The 19,164-nt window shown below is 42.7% G+C and overlaps 1 protein-coding gene across 6 annotated transcripts in view; it reads right to left on the bottom strand.

Moving 5' to 3' along the window:
- CTNND2 (catenin delta 2) overlaps positions 1–19,164 on the bottom strand; it is a 913,533-nt gene that overhangs the window by 764,432 nt on the left and 129,937 nt on the right. For all 6 annotated transcript variants that reach the window (XM_056520133.1, XM_056520132.1, XM_056520127.1 and 3 more), the window contains one exon: positions 10,997–11,113. In XM_056520133.1, coding sequence (XP_056376108.1) covers positions 10,997–11,113 — 117 coding nt within the window. The remainder of the gene's footprint in view (positions 1–10,996; positions 11,114–19,164) is intronic.

Genomic DNA, 19,164 nt, shown 5'->3' with positions numbered 1-19,164 from the left:
CCTCCTACACTATGCAAGTAGGAGTGTGTGTGTGTGTGTGTGTGTATATATTATATATATATATATATATATATATATATATATATATATATATATATATATAGACACACACACACACAAACACACACACACACGCGTGCGCGGAGCGAGTTTGTGCTTTAGGGTGCACACCCTAATGCAATAGGCTGCGCACGCCTATGTGCCTATTTCTGGCATGGCACTGTGGCCGATAGGTGTGAACCAGGTCTTAGGGTTTAGCTCGGACCTTAAACGGATGGCAGACCAGGAAAAGCTGACCCCTGCTAAAAGTAGTTGAGTACCCCTGCGCTAGAGTATCAGCGGCAGCCTCTTCGTTGCCCTCCAGCAACGTTCCAATCTGGAATGCGTCTTTGTAGGTGAAGATGACCGTGTGCCTGGCATATCCACTGTAATGTCCCAGGTCTGTAGCCCCTTAATGCAGTCATATCTGGTTTTCTCTGTGATCCGTTTTGTGTGCGTTTTTAAGATATTGGTCCTATTTACTCATGGCACGTTGCTGGCACTTTAAATTGTTCAGCACACTTGGACACTATATATACTATTGTTACTTTCTTTTTATCTCCCCCTGCTCCCTGGTTCCCACTTTTTGTTTGTCCACGCTGTGTGTGTAATCATTATATGTCTTTATATTATTCTTAATAAAACTCATTTTAGTTTATACATGGTCCGTTCTCAAGTGGTTTCTTTTTCTTTTGGTTTCACCTCACTTGAGAGGACAGACACCTTAGGCACATTGTGTGAGCTAGCGGAAAAGGACGATGTCCCCTCAGTTACCACCTTGATTGAGGTTTTGCCTTTTAAGGGAGGTAATCCTTCAAGTTTTTCTCCTCCTACTCTGATGGGAAGTCCAATAGACTTGTCCGTCAGAGCAGTGACCAAAGATGTAAAAGCGCTTTTATACCCCCAGGTAAAAGGTAACCTCACTCCTGGTGAAGAGAGAGCTCTAAGATGGTTGGCGTCCAGACCCGATCTCAAAATTGTTAAAGCTGACAAAGGTGGCAGCACAGTCGTGATGACCACAGACTCTTACAACACTGAAAAGCAACATCTATTAGGTGACACCACTACCTATAGACCTCGCTCTTTCAATCCAACTGCTAAAACCTTCAACCAGCTCAGGACCTCTCTCAGAGTGAGCTTTGAACGAGGTGTCATTTCCAGGAAAACTGCAGAAAAACTCCTTCCCACTGCCCCATGCCAACCTAGATGGTACTTTCTGGCCAAAGTGCACAAGTTGTAGAGCAGATCCCCTGGTCACTGCATTGTGGCGGGGATCGGCTCTGCGACTGAATACCTTTCACAGTATAAAGAGTGGCTTTTGAAACCTCTCCTGTGCTCCACTCCTATAGCAGAGACTGATAAGACGGAGGACTTTGTGTCCTTCGTCTGTCATTCCCTCCATTTCATTCTCACCCATAATGAGTTCAGGGACATCGAGGATTGGTATCGGCAGGAGACAGGCACAGCCATGTGCACACCGGTCTCCGGCACTTATGCCAATCTTTTCCATGCCATCTTCGAACGCAAGTAAGTTTTTTCTTCCAGTAACCCCTTTTCCAAGTGTATTAAACTTTGGTCTGGGATTCATCCGAGGCAGAGTTTTTTTAAAATATTGTTGCCTATTTGAATCAGATCAATACAGAGAAGATGCTTTTTACTGCCGTGTTCGGGATGGGGAACTTTAATTTTTTAGATGTTAAATTAAAAGTGGTAGATAACACCCTCACCACTGAGTGCTTTCGCAAATCCACTGCCAGAAATGTGTTACTTCATTTCCACAGTTCCCACCCCCTACACGTCAAGAAAAGCATTCCATACTCTTAATTTCTCCGGTTGTGCAGGATTAATAGTGAGGATCACGTGTTTGATTCCCAGGCCCAAGACTTAAAAAAAACGTTTATTGGCCAGACAATATCCCGTGAACATCATAGATTCTAGCCTTCTACATGTCAAATGCATGGATAGAGCTCATCTACTTGACAATAAGAAAAAGATGTGATGTTTCTCCTAAAAATGTTCACCTTTTCTCTAGCTAATTCCAATATGAACCAGAGAGTGGTTAGCGCAATACGTCGCCACTGGTTCATCTTGGAATCTGATAATGAGCTCCAAGAGGTGACCCAGCATCCCCCCCTTTATCACCTTCAGAAAAAACGTCTCCATTGAAAAGGTTAAAGAATAAGACTGACGCTTCTGCATCAGGTTCTAGTTGGTTAACCAAGCATTCCTTAACCCCTTAACGACCAAGGACGTATATTTACATCCGTGGCCGGCTCCCGCGATATAATGCGGGGTCAGGTGGTGACCCCTTGTCATATCGGGTTGGTCCCGGCATGTAACTCATGCCGGGACCCGGGGCTAATAGCGCGCAGCAGCGTTCAAAGTTGAACGCCGCGTCTAAAACAAAAAGTAAAAGCTTCACGGCTGCTCAGTGGGGCTGATCGAGACCACCGCAGTGAAAATGCGGTATCCTGATCTGCTTGTACGCGAGCAGAGGTCCTCTTACCTTCCTACGGCGCGTCTGTTCAGCGATTGATTGCTCCAAGCCTGAGATGCAGGTTTGAGCAATCGACCGCCGATAACACTGATCAGTGCAAAGCTATGGCTTTGCAGTGATCAGTGTAAAAGATCAGTGTGTGCAGTGTTATAGCCCCCTATGTGTAAAGAAAAAAAAAAAAAGTTAATAAACGTGAATTAACCCTTTCCCTAATAAAAGTCCAAATCACCCCCCTTTTCCCATAAAAAACAAACATGTAAATAAAAATAAATATAAACATATGTGGTATCGCCGCATGCATAAATGTCCGAACTGTAAAAATATATCATTAATTAAACCGCATGGTCAATGGCGTATGCGCAAAAAATTCCAAAGCCCAAAATAAAAAATTTTTGGTCACTTTTTATATCATGAAAAAAATGAATAAAAAGCGATCAAAAAGTCTGATCAATACAAATATGGTACCGCTAAAAACTTTAGATTACGGTGCAAAAAATTAGCCATCACACCGCCACATACACGGTAAAATAAAAAAGTTATAGGGGTCAGAAGATGACAATTTTAAACGTATAAATTTTCCTGCATGTAGTTATGATTTTTTTCCAGAAGTACAACAAAATCAAACCCCAATAATTAGGGTATCATTTTAATCATATGGACAAAGCCGCGTCCTGCAGAGAAACATGTCGAGGGGGGCATAGGACTGGTTTTAATATACAGTGCAGACTCCCCCAATTAATTGTACACACAGACAGAAAATAGGTGATGCCTGATTGGCACTAGAATGAGCAATGTAAATATGGGAGGAGAGATACACTGAAACTTTTAACCTTTTCTGTTGGTGTTATGAGTTAATAAAGAATACACCTTTTATAAAATATATGGGAAGTATAGGGAATTAGTGGATCACTTCGGTGATCTTTTGGTTAATTCCCAGGTTAATTGCCCACATGAACCATACACATGGTGGTGTCTATACCGATTTAAAGTTTTTTTGGGCTTGGAAATAATATTGCCCCTCCAGAATGCAGGAGACCACGGCAGGGCTCTGCTGCAAAGGGAAGTGCGATGGATTGCAAGGCTAAATGCCACAGGCAACATCAGCTTGAACGATCCTCTTGAACGAACCTTTTTGTAAATACCGCACATAGCTCTATAGCTGGGATGTTTCTATCACAGTTTTTTGTTTATGTTGTTCACTGTTGGTCACCTGACCATTTGCACTGTCACATGATTCCTTTGTATACCAGGTCACCTAGAGGCGGCGCTCCGCAGTTGCTATGAATTGGGAGGCGGCTATTCCGGTTAGAGGAAGTGCGCAAGCCGTACGAAACAACTTGTTCCGGTTACCCCCGTCCTCCACCACAGCTACCCTGCCTGTTACCTGTCTGATGTTTCTTCGACCTGAATAAACAGATTCCTGCCTGATGAGTGTCGCCTATCTTCGTTTCTTTGCTTCACTGGATTACTTGTGTTCTGTGGCTGAGCACCTTCGTTGCAGGCTTTTGTGAGTCAGTTCTATGTGCTTCCTTGTGCTTCTCTTTGTGCTTAGTCCTGTATGTGTCGGCTGCTTCCCTCACACTCCCCCCCCCCCCCCCAGAAGCGTACCATACATACATCCCCCACAGCCCCACAGGCATACTACGCTTACGCAGAGCGGAATGAGGTTTGTGTGTGTGTGTGTGTATATATATATATATATATATATATATACACACACACACGAGTCATCTTTCCCCATAGCGTTCACACAATGCACGTGACCTTATAGCATGTACGTTACGCATGGCATTACGTATACCTTTCTAGAGTTTAACACTACCCACATGCTACCATGACATGCATGCTTCACATTACTATATCTGGTATACCAGGCATTATTACTATAGCTGATGTACTTTGTTCATGTTACTATAGCCGAGATACTGTGCTTCATGTTAACAAAGCTGATAATTTGCATTATGTTACTATTGCTTATATACTGTGTATTAATGGTTAATTTAGTTGATATACTGTACTAGCAGCTCATATATTGTGCATTGATATTAGTAGAGCTGTTATATGGTGCTTTGCATTAACTGATATACCGTGCTTTAATGTTACCATAGCTCATACCAAACTTTGTTGCTAGAGCTGACATACTGTGCTACGTTTCTTTAATTGACTGCGCTTCATGTTACTATAACTGATATACCGTGCATTAAATGTTGCTATAGTTGTTACATTGTGCTTGACGTTGCAATAGCCGATACAGTGCATTAGATGTTACTAGAGCTGTCATACAGTGCTTTACTGGGCATTATAGTTCCTGTAGCTGATATACTGTACTTAACGTTACAATAGGTGATTTACTGTGCTGCACGTCACTATAGCTGGCATTTTGTGCATAATTGTTACTATAGTTGATACTAGGTTTTACGTAACTATAGCTGATACACCATGTATTGATGTTACTATAGCTAATATGCTGTTAATGTTATAGCTCTTCCTGTGCTTTACATTACTATAGCTGGTATACCGTGCCTTACGCTGATATACTGTGCCTTACATGATTACAGCAGGCATACTGTGCATTCATGTTACCATAGCTGATATACTGTACCATAGGGGATACTGTGCTATATAGCTGATATACAGTACATTAATGTCTCTACAGGTAATGACATGTATTTTGCCCACGTTAGGTACTCAAAGTCTCATGTAAACCCGTTAGTGTCATGTCATTTGATGTTGTAGTGCGCATGTTACACCTGGTCATGACCATATTTTTCTGTACGTTATGTAGCTTTGTTAGAGGCAGATTGTCCTTGCCAATCCACGATCCAGACTCACAACATCATTTGATGTCCTTCTTACGTATATTCATCACATTGGTTACTCAGTGGTGTCACCAGGTTCTAGAGTTACCGTCCAGGACTTTGTCAGGAGGTAGATTGTTTTATCTTGGTACACCACAGGCACCCTGTTGAAGTCAGATTGCCCTTGCCAATCCTCAAAGCATGTCATCTTTGTTTACTGTCTTTCAACCATGTTCTTTTTCTTGTTCGTCAATTGCACTCTTTTTAGGGGGAACTTGGACAACCCACGAGCCTCACTTTATCATCATCTGTATGTATGTCGGCCATACTCTCTCCCTTGTATGTCACTTGCACCCTTGTTGGAGGCAGATTGCTTGCAATCAATCTACAAAGCCTCATGTTGTCTTCGTCATGAAGTTGTCTCATGTCTGAGTTCTGGGAAGTTAATAGTTAATTAGACTTTCGTTACACTTGCTAATATTTTGTTTACTTCCCAGTAAGAGAGTCCGTTTAGTCTTTCTACGGCTTGAAGTCAGAATATTTTCACTATGGATTTGACTTCCAAACCTCATGTTGGGTATGTCTTATTTCATGTCTGTTACACATGCCTGTTAGCGCCGATTTGGTCTCATTAGTGTAGGCAATCTCCTGTCTAGGTAGCTTTCTTGTCAACCAGTGGTAAGAAAATAGGGTAAAAAAAAATATAGCGGACTTGTGACCCTTTAAAATATTCCTTAGTAATCTAACATATCAAAAGTACTGTGACTTACTTTACTGGGGGGAGTGCTGAAACCACTACTCCCCCCAATCCAGTATCACATATGAGTCACTCCTCCTGCTTTGATTCTTTGACTTTATGACATCTCTCCAAATGCCCTCTCCTCTTCAATCGTGCATCTGATAAGGAAGGCAATCTTTTCTCCGTTGGTTTTTGTTGCAATCATTTAATACACAAACATCCACAACACAAACATCCACAATGCAATACACATCCAAACCAGTGGCAGATATTTCGGCAACAAATAGCCTACATAATTATTTCAACTATGCCAGCTACATTGTTCCAGTCCCACAGGTCATAGTCAGTGTGATAATACTATAATAGTAAGGATTAGATCTCATTGTACCCATGCTGTCCATAGGTCGCATGATTGATGTTCAGAGTCCTAATGCAGTTATCCAGTTAGTCTACTGATAGTTAGCACATCCTAATTGGTAATTTTTGCCATCTTTATCTAAAGGATGACATAGTTCTTGTCGGCTATAGCTTGCAGGGCCAAACTTCCTTAGGTGCTGCTGTTTAACCCCTTAACGACGCAGGACGTATATTTATGTCCTGTGCCGGCTCCCGCTATATGAAGCGGGATCGCGCAGCGATCCCACATCATATCGCGTCGGTCCCGGCGCTCATCAACGGCCGGGGCCCGCGGCTAATACCACACATCGCCGATCGCGGCAATGTGCGGTATTAACCCTTTAGAAGCGGCGGTCAAAGCTGACCGCCGCTTCTAAAGTGAAAGTGACCCGGCTGCTCAGTCGGGCTGTTCGGGACCGCCGTGGTGAAATCGCGGCGTCCCGAACAGCTGACAGGACACCGGGAGGGCCCTTACCTGTCTCCTCGGTGTCCGATCGGCGAATGACTGCTCCATGCCTGAGATCCAGGCAGGAGCAGTTAAGCGCCGATAACACTGATCACAGGCGTGTTAATACACGCCTGTGATCTGTGTAAAAGATCAGTGTGTGCAGTGTTATAGGTCCCTATAGGACCTATAACACTGCAAAAAAAATGTTTAAAAAAAAGTGTTAATAAAGGTCATTTAACCCCTTCCCTAATAAAAGTTTGAATCACCCCCCCTTTTCCCATAAAAAAAATAAAAAACAGTGTAAAAAAAATAAATAAACATATGTGGTATCGCCGCGTGCGTAAATGTCAGAACTATAAAAATAGATAATTAATTAAACCGCACGGTCAATGGCATACGCGCAAAAAAATTCCTACGTCAAAAAAAGCGCATTTTTGGTCACTTTTTATACCATTAAAAAATGAATAAAAAGCGATCAAAAAGTCCGATCAAAACAAAAATTATACCGATAAAAACTTCAGATCACGGCACAAAAAATGAGTCCTCATACCGCCCCGTATGTGGAAAAATAAAAAAGTTATAGGGGTCAGAAGATGACATTTTTAAACGTATAAATTTTCCTGCATGTAGTTATTTTTTCCAGAAGTGCGACAAAATCAAACCTATATAAGTAGGGTATCATTTTAACCGTATGGACCTACAGAATAATGATAAGGTGTAATTTTTACCGAAATATGCACTGCGTAGAAATGGAAGCCCCAAAAGTTACAAAATTGCGTTTTTTCTTCGATTTTGTCGTACAATGATTTTTTTTTTCCGTTTCGCCGTGTATTTTTGGGTAAAATTACTAATGTCACTGCAAAGTAAAATTGGCGACGCAAAAAATAAGCCATAATATGGATTTTTAGGTGGAAAATTGAAAGGGTTATGATTTTTAAAAGGTAAGGAGGAAAAAACGAAAGTGTAAAAACGGAAAAACCCTGAGTCCTTAAGGGGTTAAGGACATTGGGGGAGAGTTATCAAAACCTGTCCAGAGGAAAAGTTGCCCAGTTGGCCATAGCAACCAGTCAGATTGCTTCTTTAATTTTGCAGAGGCCTTGTAAAAAAATGAAAGAAGCGAGCTGATTGGTTGCTATGGGCAACTGGGCAACTTTTCCTCTGGACAGGTTTTGATAAATCTCCCCCACTGTATATTTCTAGTAATTAGCCATCATTAAGGTTCCTGATCCTGGCCTGAGTAGGTACTGTACGAACCAACAGTGGTGTAACAGGACTCCTGCTTAGCATCCTGCTTTGTTCTGGGTGACCAATGTAAGAGAGCAAAGATATTTTTGTGTGTATCAGGGATGTGGAAATCCTATAGCCAGACGCCCGGGACAAGTAGTTTTGGGCGCCGGGCAGGTGAATTGTTCATAGATTTAGCCCTGTATCGGGCTAGCAGGGACATACAGACTTCCCCCTTATTTTTCTTTAATGTCGGTGTGAGGCGCAGGAGCCGATGGAAGTCTACACCTCACACCGTCACTCAGAGTATATGGAGGGGGCGGCGGCCTCCAGCTGACTGCAGAGCCCCCTTATCTCCCCTCCCGGAGGATGCAGCTCTACACAAGAAGACACAGCAAGGGGAGAGAGAGGATGTTGACAGCTCCGTGAACAGCTCCATCCCCCGCACACAGCTCTATCCCTCCCCCTCCCCTGCTCTGTCTAGACAGGACCTAATCCACCACAGGGAGGTTGCTAGTTTGCACGGGGAAAACACAGAGCAGGGGGGAGGGGAGAGAGGAGAGGACGGAAATCTCACCTCACACCGGCCGGGACTACAGCTCTGATGTCCACTCATGGCGGCTCAGGTGAGGAGACCGAGAATACAGGCGGCGGCAGGAAGGGTGGGTGTATATGTATGGTGTGAGTGTATGTGTGATGTGTATGTAATGTATGATGGGGGAGGATGGTGTATATCAGTATTTCCCAACCAGGGTGCCTCCAGCTGTTGCAAAACTAGTTGTAGTTTTGCAACAGCTGGAGGCACCCTGGTTGGGAAACACTGGTGGATATGTATGGTGTGAGTGTATGTGTGTATGATGTCTATGTGTGAGGTGTATGTAATGTATGATGTGTGTATAATGTCTAAGTGTGATGTGTATGTAATGTATAATGTGTGTATGATGTGTATGTATGTGATGTATGATGTGGGGGGGCAGCGGCAGGTGTATGTATGATGTGTGCATATGTATGGTGTATATGTATGGTGTGAGTGTATGTGTGTATGTAATGTATGATGTGGGGGGGGGCAGTGGCAGGTGTGTGTGTGTGTGTATGTATATGGGGGCAGTGGCTGGTGCATGTATGATATGTGTATGCATAAATGTTTTGTATAGGAGCAGACAGGCATTAGGGCAGTTGTGCCATCTAATTTTATTTATTTTTAGTGGCACCCGCACTAAATTGCACCCCCAGAATCCCGCCCCCTTCATACTCACCCGCCAACCAAGAGCCCCACGGATGCACACAAACACGCCCGAACCAAAACTACAACTCCCTGCATGTTGGACCATAACCTAAACTGTAGAACTATAAAGTGTAACATGCTGGGAGTTGTAGTTTAGGTTCGGGTCAGCTGCAGAGCTATAGGCTGCATCAGGGCATGCTGGGTGTTGTAGTTACTAACTGTAATTCCCAGTATTCCTTGACACAGACTATGGCTCTGCAGCTGACACAAACCAAAACTACAACTCCCAGCATGTTACACAATAACCTTAACTGTACTACTATATAGTGCAACATGCTGCAACACCCACACAACCATAGGCTGTATCAGGGCATGCTGGGTGTTGTAGTTATCTAGTAACTAAATGCAACTTCCAGCATTTTCTGACACAAAATGCAGCACATAAACTGGAGAAGCAGAACACCCCCCAGTAACACATAAGTCCCTATTGAGACTGAAAAATATTGATTAAAATATTTTAAAAAGTGCGTATACATGTGAATAAGCCCCTTTCCTAATAAAAGTTTCCAATTTTCTTTAAATAAAAATAATGTACAAAAATAAACATAAGTGGTATCGCTGCATGTGGAAATGTCCAGACTATTAAAATATAATGTTAATTAAACCGTACGGTGAAAGGTGTAAATGTAAAGAATAGTCCAGAATTGTTCATTTTTGGTCACTTCATATGAGAAATTTTTTATAAGGTGATCAAAAAGTTACATTTAGACTTTTCTGGGCTTGTCTGGGGTGTAAGAGGAGCTACAGCTCTCCCCCGCTAATATCCTGGCATGCTGCGATCACCTATTAAACCATTAGATCATCACTGTCAGCAGAGTCTAAAGGGATCTTATATCCATCCCTGGTGGTCTAGTGGGGGGGGGGGGGGGATCAGACTATTTTGGTGAAAATTATTTTATCTGCGAGGACAAGTAGATTTTCTTGAGGGACAAGTAGATTGTGTTCCGCTTTAGTCCCTTGGACAAGTAGTTTTTTTTTAAATTTCCACACCCCTGTGTATACATGGGTGTCAAATGTATAGATCTGGTTACAGTTCTATGGGTCTTTAGACTTTACCAATGATTAGTCAGATAGTTTCTTACGTGTCGTCCGTGGGTTACCAGGCAAGATGGCAAGTGTTGTCAATTTTGCATCACTGACATTGACATCATAGGGGGTTTTCTGCCTTGGGGATTATGATGTTTTAACAGCTACCTATCTGGTAGTCTTTTGCCCCCTTCTGTAAGCGTACCCCCACGACCGTCTAAGGCACATCCCAAGCCAAATTGCCCACCCCCTCCACTCCAAGTAAATTTAATTAGTTGACTTTATTTGTGGGAGGGGACCAGAGTATTTAACCCCTCACTCTCACATGCATATCATCCTCTGCTTCTTCTAGCTCTCTATCGACATGCAACTGGCACAAGATGTTAAGATTACTGACAATCCAATGCATGGACTAAGAGCTGATCATTAAAGAATGAAGAAACACTAATGAGTAAAGCACTGAGCCACTTTGTATTACTTAAAAATGTATTATAATAATAACTAGCAAACACTACAGGCTTACATTATAAAATATCCTACTTACGTTTACTGGATGCAAAATCTTGTGATTCAAGAATGCCAGACTCTTGCAAAGATCTAATGCATGAATCAACCAGTTCTAGGCCAGTTGTTAATTCATCCTCTATGTCTTTTTGACCCTCTGAAACAAAACAAAAAAAAATTAATTATGATGAAACCTACATTCACCTTCTGCATTGACAAGATGGGGAGCCTCCTGTATTCATTCCTGCATTGACAAGGTGGGGAGCCTCCTGTATTCACTCCTGCATTGAGCAGCAGCAGACCAGGGGCCTCTGGACAAAACTGGATATTTGGCTGATCACTAGCTGATCGTAACTCAAATCACTCAAGTATAGATGAAATCAGCAATACATTTATTAGTAACTTACAGGTACCGCATTTTTAGGGGCATCTCCCCCCTTCTTGGACTTCAGCTGGAAACCTTGACATTTGATTCAGGGACGTGCACACATAGGTTCAAAAGGTGGCTTGAGCCCCTGTCCTTTTTCTGTACCTGCCCCTTTAATGCCCTCACAAAAGGCGCAGACTCAGTGACAGGGGCTGTAAGAGTATATGTTGCTGGTGATCTGTATGTATATTTAATACAGGGTGCTATCCCCTCCTAGCTGGAAGGGGTGCCACTTACCCTGTTGCATAGGACACCTATTGTTTTTGCTTAGATTATAATTAAATGGCCAATAAACAAAGTTGCATAGGACACCTATTGTTTTTTGCTCAGATGATTATTATTAGGCCAAGCAACAAAGTTGCAGGACACCTATTGTTATTGTTCAGATTTTTTTTAAATTTTTTTTATAGGTGGCTAAGCAAACTCAGGCACAGTTTCAGACTCAGAGTGACAGGGGCTGTAAGAGAATCTGTTGCTGGTGATCTGTATGTATATTTAACACAGGGTGCTATGCCCTCCAAGCTGGAAGGGGGTGCCTCTTACCTTGTTGCATAGGACACCATTGTTTTTGCTCAGATTAGGTGGCCAAGCAACGAACTTGCACTGAACACCTATTGTTTTAACTCAAGATTATCATCATCATCATTAGGTGGACAAGCAATAAAGTTCTATAGGACACCAATTGTTATTGCTCAGATTATTTATAATTTTGTTTTTATTCCACCACGGATTTCATATGCTTACATCTGCTGAACTGTTACTCCAAAACACATGTGATTTTGCATAGTGGCAGACCCATGAGCTGTGCATAATCTTATCTATACAAATAAAACACAACGGGGGAGATTTATCAAAACCTGTGTGAAGGAAAAGTTGCCCAGTTGCCCATAGCAACCAATCAGATCACTTTCATTTTTAACAAGGCCTCTGCAAAATGAAAGATGCAATCTAATTGGTTGCTATGGGCAACTCAGCAACTTTTCCTCTGCACAGATTTTGATAAGTCTCCCCAGTGTTAACGTGTGTATGTATGTGTGTATGTGTGTATGTATGTTCCAGCATCACGTCCAAACGGCTAAAGATATTAACATGAAACTTGGCACACATGTTACTTATATGTCATATATAACAACAAACATAGGATAGGTGATTTAACCCTTACTCACCCCCATTTTCCAGGGGCGGGGTTTATGTTTAAAGTCCCATACATGTCAATGGGAAATATGTTATTGCATAACTTCCAAACGGCTGGAGATATTTCGATAATACTTGGTCACATGTTACTTATATGTCCACTTAAAATATAGGACAGTTAATTTAACCCTCAACTACCCCCATTTGTGAGTGTCGTGGTTTTTGTTGAAAGTCCCATGCAAATCAATGGGAAATGTATGTTCCCACATAACTTCCGTACGGCTGGAGATATTTCAATACCTGGTACACATATTACAGGTCGGGATATGAGGGACGGGATAGGAGGGTCGGGATATGAAGTCAAAAGCTTCCTACTTTGTTTATTTTCCTCCCCAACAAGGATTAGGATGGAAAAACCGGGCAACGCCGGGTATTAAGCTAGTGTAATATAAAGGTTATACATCACATGGTAAGGCTGCCATCTTGGTTTTCATGTCAATTTTGCACAGTATTCAAAAATCTTCTCTGCAACCGCTAAAGCTACAGTTATATAAAGTGCTGTATGTGGTTACACTGTTGTGCAGAGCCAGATTTGTTCATTATAAGACTTTTGATCACATGGTGTGGCTACCATATTGAATTCCACAATATTCTATAAACCTCTCCTCTGAAACCGTTTGCTAGAATAGCTTATAATTTGGTAGACATGTTCATGGTTACCTCCTGTACCAAGGTTGTTAAAGCTGGTTCATTTGCATAATCAATATTTAGATAGCACTAACCCCTTGGGGACAAAGCCCATTTTGACCTTAAGGACCAGGCCATTTTTTGCAAATCTGACCTCACTTTAAGCATTATTAACTCTGAGATGCTTTTACTTATGAATTTGTTTCTGAGATAGTTTTTTCGTAACACATTCTACTTTATGTAAGTGGTAAATAATTTTTTGGTTAAAAAATTCCAAAATTTCATGAAAAATTTTAAAATTGAGCATTTTTCTAACTTTGACGCTCTCTAAGGAAAATGAACATGCCAAATAAATTATATATTGATTCACATATACAATAGCCCACATTTATCATTGTAGGTGTAAGTGAAGCATTTTTTTACACCTTTTTTTGTGTGCTGGTAATGTGTGGGGGAACCAAATTTATTAAATGTTCACAGAGCATTTGATAAATTTTGTGCAGGTTTTCTCAAATTTCTCTCTTCACATACACTAAAAAGCTATGCCAGGTCTGGGATAGTGTAGTTTTAGAGACTTTTCAGTGGCTTTGCACCTTTTTTGCGCCTTTTTACAAAAAGGCGCAGTTCATAAATTCCTTCTATATCATGTGTACTGCCAAAATCAGTGGATTGCAACTCAAAATCAGTGGATTGCAACTCAAAATCAGCTGAAATGTGTAAACAAAAATGCGACTTTTTGTGCCTTTTGTAGATACAAAAAACAGTCTACAGATGGACCCTTTTATGAAAATTGCACCCCTCAAAGTATTCAAAATGACATTCAGAAAGTTTGTTTACCCTTTAGATGTTTCACGGGAATAGCAGTGAAGTGGAGGAGAAAATTCAAAATCTTAATTTTTTACACTAACATTTTCTTGTATTTCTTTTTCTTTTCTTTTTCATTTTTACAAGAGGTAAAAGGAGAAAAGCCAACCAAAATTTGTAACCTAATTTTTCTTGAGTAAGAAAATGTCTCATATGTCAGGGGTGTGGAAATTTTATAAAAAACTACTTGTCCACGGGACTAAAATGGAGCAAAATCTACTTGTCCCTCATGACGATCCACTTGTCCGGCCAATTTTCGCTTTTACGCTCTAGTTTTTTCCTCCTCGCCCTATAATAGCCATGACTACCTAATATAATGACACCTTTTAATTTTTCAATAACATATTCTCTGAACCAAAAAATATAAATATATATTAAGGGAAGTGAAATTGAAATAGTAAAAGATAATTTTGCAGATTTGGTGGTTTTCTTTTCTGCGCCATTTACCTTGTGGTTGAGGTAACATGTTAGTTTTATACTTTAGGCGCCTGATTACAGCGATACCAGATTTGTATCGTTTACGTCATGTTTTACTAATTCTGGACTTTTTCTAAATTTTTTTAATTGCCATTTTTTAACCCCTGTAGCTTTATTTTTTTTTCCGCATACCAGGCTGTATGAGGGCTCATTTTTTGTGCCATAATCAGTTTTTTGTATCGGTACCATTTTGGCATTGATCTGACTTTTTAATCGCTTTTTAATTTTTTTTTTCTGGGATATTATAAAAATTGAAAATCTGTGGTTTGGTATTTTTTTTTACATTTACCGTACGGGATACATAATGTTATATTTTAATAGGTCGCACAATTACACACGAAGCGATACCAAATATGTTTATTTTTATTATGTTATAATGTTTTTATATAGGAAAAGGGGGTGATTTGAACTTTTAACATGGAAGGGGTTAATGCAGCGGTCTTCAAACTGTGGCCCTCCAGATGTTGCAAAACTACAACTCCCAGCATGCCCGGACAGCCAACGGCTGTCCTGGCATGCTGGGAATTGTAGTTTTGTAACATCTGGAGGGGCACCGTTTGAAGACCACTTGGTGTCTTTCAAACTTTTATTAAAACTTATTTTTTTCTTTTACACTTTATTAGACTTATGAGGAATCATTAGATTCCTCAGACAGATGAATAGATTCTATTGAACTCTATTAATCCGTGTGCTCTGTGATCCATTGATAGAGCCTGGTCCAGCCAGGATCTATCAATGACAGAGCGGGACAGGAGGAAGCAGAGGTAAGTCCTCCGGCTACCTCCATAGTGACCCGCAGACAAAAGGCGTGTTCTTACCTTTATACTAATGCATCCCATCTCCATCTTAATCCCCTTGTGCTATTATTCCCCCTCCGTCTTAGTCCCCCTGTCCCACAATTCCCACCTCCCTCTGATTTCCTTTTACCATTATTCCCCCTCCATCTTTATCCCCTTGTGCCATTATTATCCAATATGGAACAAGGGGATTAAGATGGAGGAGGGAGAATAATGATACAGGGGGATTAATATGGAGGGGGGGGGGTTTGATAATTCCCCCCTCCCTCTGATCCCCTTTTGCCATATCGGATAATAATAGCACAAGGGGATTAAGATGGAGGGGGGGGGGGGGGGGATAATCAACCCCCCCCCCTCCTCCATATTAATCCCCTTGTGTCATTATTCCCCCCTCCCTCTGATCCCCTTTTGTCATTTTCCCCCCTCCATATTAATCCTTGTGCCATTATTATCGGATATGGCAAAAGGGGGATCAGAGGAAGGGGGGACTGGTGCAAGGGGATTAAGATGGAAGGGGAGAGGGGAGTAATAAAGCACAAGACATAAAATTTCAATGCCTTGTGCTTTATTATCCCCTCCCCCCCTCCGCCATTATCCCTCTCCCCCTCCATCTTAATGCCTTGTGCTCCGTCCCATACAGTCCCCCCCCCCTGTACCATACAGCTGTTTACCTGGCGTCCTGTGGTCCCGTTGCCTGCTGCTTCACGGGATGTTCCACAGGGCCGCACTGACGTGTGACGTCCCCCTGCGCTGTGCGGCAACTCCGCGCAACGTCAGGGGAGGCCACACGTCTCCCTGGCAACCACGCAGCTCACTCACAGTAGCCCCGGCCGCATCTCTGGCCGCGCTACTGTACAGTGAGCTGCCGCGGCTATGCAATGACAAATACTGGCCAATGCATGGCGGGTATTTGTCAGCGTTTTCGCGTACCCCAGGTTGAGAACCCAGGCTTTAGACGCCGCTGTCAGCTTTGACAGCGGCGATCTAAAGGGTTAATAGCCAGCCGCGGCGATCGCCGCATGCTGGCTATTAGCGGCGGCCCCCGGCTACTGAGAACAGCCGGGGGCTGCAGAGTATGGAGCGGGCACGAGTCCGGAGCCCGCTCCATACATACTGCAGAGCGCCGCATGTATCTCCCCGTGCAGACGCGCCTCCTCCCCTCAGCTCTCCGAAGCTACAGCTGGGGGGAGTGAAGGCAGAGGACGCAGGTCTGCACGGGGAGAAGTAAGCCACGCCACCTCATCTACCCCCGCACGTCTGCAGAGCAGGGGAGAGAGAGACATACACAGCTTCTCATCTCCCCTACTCTGCTTCGGATCTGCAGTCTGTATGGAGCGGGCTCCCGACTCCTGCCCGCTCCATACAGACTGCAGATCCGCCGCACTTGTCAGGTCCGGCCCTGCTTGCCCGTCGCTTAAAACTGCTAGTCCGGGGCGTCGGGCGATAGAAATTCCACATCCCTGTATGTGCTCTGCGGGCGCACTACAGGGCTCAGAAGGGAAGGAACGACAAAGGGATTTTGGGGAGTGAATTTTGCTGAAAGTTTTTAGTTTTGTTTTGGGGGGGGTCATGTTGCATTTAGGAAGCCCCTATGATGCCAGAACAGCATAAAAAATACCACATGGCACAATATTTGGGAACCTACACCCCTCAACTCAAGGAACATAAAGGGGTACAGTGAGCCTTTAACGCCCCACAGGTGTTTGACGAATTTTCGCAAAAGTTGGATGTGAAAATGAGAAATCAGATTTTTTTTTTTTTTACTAAAATGCTGGTGTTACCCCAAGTTCTATTTTTCATTTGAGAAAAAGCCCCCCCCCCCAAAATTTGTAACACCATTTCTTCTGAGTATGGAAATACCCCATATGTGGTTGTAAAGTGCTTTGTGGGCGCACTACAGGGCTCAGAAGAGAAGGAGCACCATTGGGCTTTTGGAGAGGGAATTTGGCTTTAATTGAAGGCCATGCTTTGTACCCCCCCCCCCACATGTGAGCCCATTTTGGAAACTACACCCCTCACAGAATTTAATAAGGGGTGCAGTGAGCATTTACCCCCCCCCCCCCCCCCCCCCCACTGACATTTGACAGATCTTTGGAACAGTGGGCTGTGCAAATGAATTTTTTTTAATTTTCAAGGACCACGGTTCAAAAAATCTGTGGGGTGTAAATGTTCACTTCACCCCTTATTACATTCCGTGAGGGGTGTAGTTTCCAAAATGGGGTCACGTGTGTGTGAGGGGGGTCCACTGTTCTGGCAGCATGGGGCTTTGTAAACGCACATGGCCTTAAATTCCAGCCAAAGTCTCTCTCCAAAAGCCCAATGGTGCTCCTTCTCTTCTGAGCCCTGTAGTGCGCCCCGCAAAGCACTTTACATCCACATATGTCAGTGCTTCTCAAGCACGGTCCTCAAGTACTCCAAACAGGTCATGTTTTCAGGATTCCCATAGTCTTTTACAGGTGATATAACTGTGGTGATGCCTGATTCACTGACCATAATTATATCACCTGTGAAAGACTAAGGAAGTCATGAAAACATGACCTTTTGGGGGTACTTGAGGACCGCACTTGAAAAACACTGACATATGGGGTATTTCCATACTGGCGTTACAAATTTTGGGGGGCTTTTTTCCTATTACCCCTTGTGAAAATTTTGGGGTAACATCAGGATTTTAGTGAAAATAAATAAAAAAAATTATTTTGACGTCCAACTTGTAAACCCCCGCTCACGTGAATATACCCTCCAGCTGTTGCAAAACTACAACTCCCAGCATGCACTGACAGACCGTGCATACTGGGAGTTGAAGTTATGCAACCGCTGGAGGCACACTAGTTGGGAAAAATTGAGTTAGGTAACAGACTACCAGTGTTTTCGCACCAGTGTACCTCCAACTGTTGCAAAACTACAACTCCCAGCATGCATGGTCTGCCAGTGCATGCTGGGAGTTGTAGTTTTGCAAAAGCTGGAGGCACATTGGTTGGGAAACCCTGATTTAGGAAACAGACCTTAACTCAATGTTTCCCAACCAGTGTGCATCCAATTGTTGCAAAACTATAACTCCAAGCAGGTACAGGTACGCCCTTTGTCCTCATGTACCAGGGAGCAAGGGCATACCTGTACGCCCTTGGTCCCCAACAGGTTAATAATCGTAATACACAATATTTTTTTTGTAAATGTGTATAATATGTACACTGTTGATCAAAAACGTATGTCTCTTTGCTCAATGGTAGAGAACTCTATTGTGCTCAATGTTTTGTAATGTAAGGTCACAAGTCACATGATCTGGCAGCCATCTTGTTTTAGGTGACAATATTGACAAAAATTTACCACTAACATAAAAGTAAAATATGTCACAAAAAACAATCTCAGAATCAAATTCAGAAGTTAAAGCATCCCAGAGTTTTTAATGCTTAAAGTGACAGTGGTCAGATTTGCAATAAACAGCTGCGTCCTTAAGGTCAAAATGGGCTGTGGGTAGCGGTTCTTTACCGTAATTTTATTCAGACCTCTGTAGTCGATGCAAGGTCGCAGAGACGAGTCTTTCTTTTCCACGAAGAAAAAAACGGCTCCGGCAGGGGAAGAGGGCTTCCGCACAAATCCCTTCTGAAGGTTCTCCTGGATGTAATCAGACATGGCCTGAGTTTCAGGAACAGACAAAGGGTAGATTCTGCCCCTGGGAGGTGTGGTGCCGGGCAGCAAATCAATTGGACAATCGTAGGGAAGATGTGCTGGTAACACTTCAGCTTGCTTTTCACTGAAAACATCAGCATAGTCCTGAAAAAAAGAAGGCAAACCGGGTAGTCGACGAGATGATGGTTCCAATTT

The sequence above is a fragment of the Hyla sarda genome, chromosome 5 (assembly GCF_029499605.1).
Source record: "Hyla sarda isolate aHylSar1 chromosome 5, aHylSar1.hap1, whole genome shotgun sequence".
Classification (NCBI taxonomy): Eukaryota; Metazoa; Chordata; class Amphibia; order Anura; family Hylidae; genus Hyla; species Hyla sarda.
The sequence above is the reverse complement of the archived record's forward strand: the minus strand, read 5'-3'. Positions and strand labels throughout refer to the sequence as shown.